Source organism: Bactrocera oleae, chromosome 6, assembly GCF_042242935.1.
Source record: "Bactrocera oleae isolate idBacOlea1 chromosome 6, idBacOlea1, whole genome shotgun sequence".
NCBI lineage: Eukaryota > Metazoa > Arthropoda > Insecta > Diptera > Tephritidae > Bactrocera > Bactrocera oleae.
In genome coordinates this window covers 6,719,679-6,723,674 of record NC_091540.1, presented here as the reverse complement: position 1 = coordinate 6,723,674, position 3,996 = coordinate 6,719,679, and the positions used below count along the sequence as shown (strand labels likewise).

The 3,996-nt window shown below is 38.6% G+C and overlaps 1 protein-coding gene across 1 annotated transcript; it reads left to right on the top strand.

Moving 5' to 3' along the window:
* Positions 1–2,348: 2,348 nt before the first annotated feature.
* On the top strand, positions 2,349–3,557 carry LOC106625049 (E3 SUMO-protein ligase RanBP2). Its single transcript, XM_014244845.3, has one exon. The coding sequence runs from the start codon at positions 2,453–2,455 to the stop codon at positions 3,434–3,436; it is 984 nt and encodes a 327-aa protein (XP_014100320.1). The 5' UTR covers positions 2,349–2,452; the 3' UTR covers positions 3,437–3,557.
* Positions 3,558–3,996: the final 439 nt, after the last annotated feature.

The following is a 3,996-nucleotide window of genomic DNA, read 5'->3' as shown; positions in this document are numbered from 1 at the left end:
TATATTTTTCTATGTACGTACTAGGGTGGTTAAAAAAAAAAGAGTAAGCCATCAACTGAACTGAAGTCGCTTTGTCAATACATTTTGATTAAGTCGAGAAATAAGCAGGAATTCAAGTCGGGTTTCAGAGATAAGATTAACCATTATGTAACTGTTTAAGAAAACATGAGTTTCGACTAAACTTGACTGATTTGTGAGGTTAGCAAAGACATGAACCATTGATTTCCAGCTCAGTTGGCATTATGGTATGCCGAAAAGGAGGCAGGAAGGCTCTCGTAAAGAACGGCAGCAAGTAATTTTTACAATATTTAATGCTCTATCTTCTTCGATGACAATATCGCATAAGTACTTGGAACGTTTTAGCATGGTTTCGAAGTAAGAAGTCCAACTGCTTATGGTCTACCTGACTAGATTTGTACGCATCGATACAGAATGTTCTCAATTCACTTCAGCGTATTTATAATTGCCTCAATTTTCTAGTTGAAAGTATCAAGTAACGTACCTTTGTACTTTGCCAAAAAAATATTAAAAATTCATGTATACAAAGTTCCGAAGTCGCGAAAAAAATTCCTTTCTTACTACTGCTCTCGTCCACTCCAAACATCATATGTGAATATATAACATTTTTTCTCTACTCAATTCGTTTCGCCGAAGCTCCAACTCAATAATTTTTTTTTACTTTCCCATTTAAAATTAGTATTTCATTTTCACCAAAAAACGCTTCATACTGGTACTTTTGGTAAACACACAGTTCCAAATTCTGACTATTTTTATGTAACTCGAATATTTCGATTTTTCAAATCACAAGCAGCATAAATGTGTATCAGCTTATAGACTTTCAAAAGTGATTATATAAGATAAGAGTATATAAAAAATGTAGCAGTTGTAATGCTTCATATAGTTCGCACATAAACTGACCGTGCACATCAATTCATTATATGTCTGCTGTAATTTTAACAGACTAAAGCGCGATTTACATCGAAATTTAATGTTCGTTTCCATCTAACTCACTAAAAACATGATATAATCGCTCGATATGTCGACCACCTTATACTACATACATATGCGCACTTCAGCACCTTCGTCAGCCATATTTTCCCACCTTCTATACTCCATAAGTTCGCGCACATACTTAAACCCTTTCGTACACACTCTCTTCAATCGTCTTCTCTTTCATGTTTACCATGTATTCTTAACCTTCTGCTGCTCTTTGTTGTTTGCTTTTTGCGCCAATAAAATAAAATTTATTGGCACATTTGTGGCCTGCAAAAAAATGTTGGTGAGTTCGCCGAAAAATGCTGGCGGTTACGGCATAAAGTTGAGAACAAACGCAAATAAACAAATACACAATCGCACATGCAGTGTAACCACGTTGCTGAAATATTAAGAAGCCAATCGCCGAAAAAAAAATTCGCAATCTAGTTATGCTATTCAAATTCGCACGTCGCGACATGATGATAAAGTGCCTCCACAAAAGTCGGGCGCGAATTGCTCAATTGTATCGCGCTGTAGCTTGGCGAGATGCTGCGATTTGATTTTGCTATCTTCCAATCAGCGAAATCTTCGCATTTATCATGCTAAGCATGCTTAGCACAGAAGCGCGCCCCACGTCGCCGTTGTTTAGCGCTGATGTTGCGCAAATGAATTTTTACCCCATTTTTACGGACCAAAACTGGCGCTTCCTTCCACGAAACGCGGTAAACAAACATTAAAGCGTCGGTTGACATGGGTCCACTTTTGCGTTAATATATGCGATGAGGATAGCGCTAAAAGTCGTTGGACGTAATGAATTCTTTTAGGTGTGCGACAAAGTCACAATCATTAATTTGTGTTAATCGCTTGAAAATAAGCTATTAGGTATTTATTGCATAATTACCCTTCGGTAATTTCTATATATTTTAGTATGTCTGTTTTTTTGCAGAAGTGCAATAGACTGTCAGCTTTTGACATTTTCGAGAAATATCAGTTCTGACGCTCATCACAGCTCAAAAATCATTTTATAGGAGAGTAAAGAATTAATGGTGGACTCTACTACTCCAAAAATTTCATTAGAAGAAATATTCTAGACAATCCATATATGAGAGTGAATCTTTAGACGACCTTGTGAGCTAGATGTTTCTAATCGGCGAAGGCTTTCGCCAAAGCGACTCATAAGTTATTCGATTTCGCCGGGTCCTGTAGTAGAGAGTTCTGATATTTATTGCATTTCGTTGGGATTACTGAAAGCAATGACTTATTTTAGAGTTAAAATGTTGATACAATATGGTGGTATACATATGCAACTCTGACAGCAAGCTCAAACGAAAACTGGAAAAAAAATTTCAAAAATTCACTTTTGACTCAATCAAATAGAAAATTTCCCTTTAATTTTTAGACGAACATTATTTGTTTTCGATTTTTATTTTTTCCAAACTTTACCGGTTTTACATAAATAAATTTATAACTTTTCAACATGCAACGAATGAGATTGTCCGAGAAGAAACGACGGCGCCAGCTGGAAAACTACAGAAACATGATATTGATGGTGAAGCCGCGTGTGGATGATGTTTCGCCAAAACTCAATATCAGAGATGTTCTACGCGCATCCAAATTACGTGACGACTGCAACGCCTTCGAACGCATACGACGCATGAACAACGAGCTGTTGCGTAGCGTCAACATGATTTCACGCATTGGTGGGCAATTGGATACATTTCGCGAGAATCGCATGAGTCATACGCCTAGATCTCGCATACCCTTACTAGTGTTGCGCAACCGCTATATCGAGCGAGATAATGCCAAATTTGGACAACTGCTGAAGACGGTCGGCACCACCTTGGACACACACGTCGCACCACATTTGCTGCGTCATGTGCGTAAAAATTCCATTGAGTTTGTCGTGCCCGCACAGATCTTGGCCAAGTATAGTCAATTGCAAATGCCACCCTACTCACAGCTGCGTCGTCTGCTGCGACCCGTCATCTATTTTGATTTCTACGTGAAGGGCTTACGTCCGGCTGGACGCATCACCATACAACTGTACACGGAGGCTTGCCCGCAAGTCGTATTGGCTTTTGTGCGCGCCTGTCGCAATAGAGATAAAAATTGTATTATGGTTAATCGTCTCTTCCCCGGACTGTGGCTGGATTGTTGTCTGCTTATACCGCAAGAGCAGAAAATCAAACCGAAACGCATTGAGTATGACATGCGTGCACTGGATCATAATCGGCCAGGCACATTGGCTTTCTCGCTAGATAATCAGGATGCTTTGCATAAGGATGCCTTGAAATTCTCCATAAGCCTCAAGCCATTGCAGGTGTTAAATGGCAAACGTGTGGCCTTCGGTGTGGTGAGCAGTGGCACAAAGGTGTTGGACTCCATGCAAGTCTTTGGCATGAAGAAGAGTGGCAAGCTGACGAAGAGCATCATAATTAGCGATATGGCTTTGCTAGTTTAGTGGTACGTGTTGCACCACTTTGTACAAATATTAATTTCTAGTCTCTTTGTAAATTATTTGTAAAAATTTAAAAAATTCTAAAAAAAAGGCGTTCGCCGAAATAAATAAGTAGAAAAGATAATGCTGTAGACGTATTTATATGTGTTCTAACAGATCTAATAATATCTGTTGAACTAAAGCCTATGCTGCTTCCCACTCCCATCATACCTTCTTACCTACTACAGATTGATTTTAGTGGCATGATTCCCTGAATAATTAATCCAAATTAATTGAAATTAAGCGTAGGCTCTGGCGAACACCTCTACTTATCGTTAACACTTCGGTCGAGTCTACGTAACCGGAGCCAGCTTGACAACGTAACCCAACAACAGCTTGACAGCATTTCTCCGTAAGTATTTGCGGAATTTTTTAGCCCTTTCGCTCATTCTTGTTTCATGTTGCTTATACTTAACATTTTTACCAAAGGTTGTTCTGACTTTATACGAAATTTTATGCTATTATTTTTATTTGAGCCTCAGAAAATAATCGAGTCCAAGTTGCTTTATATAATCGCATTCCAT

What these genes read in the sequence shown, in the direction of transcription:
- LOC106625049 (XM_014244845.3), top strand. Translation starts at nt 2,453, where the DNA reads ATGCAACGAATGAGATTGTCCGAGAAGAAACGACGGCGCCAGCTGGAA.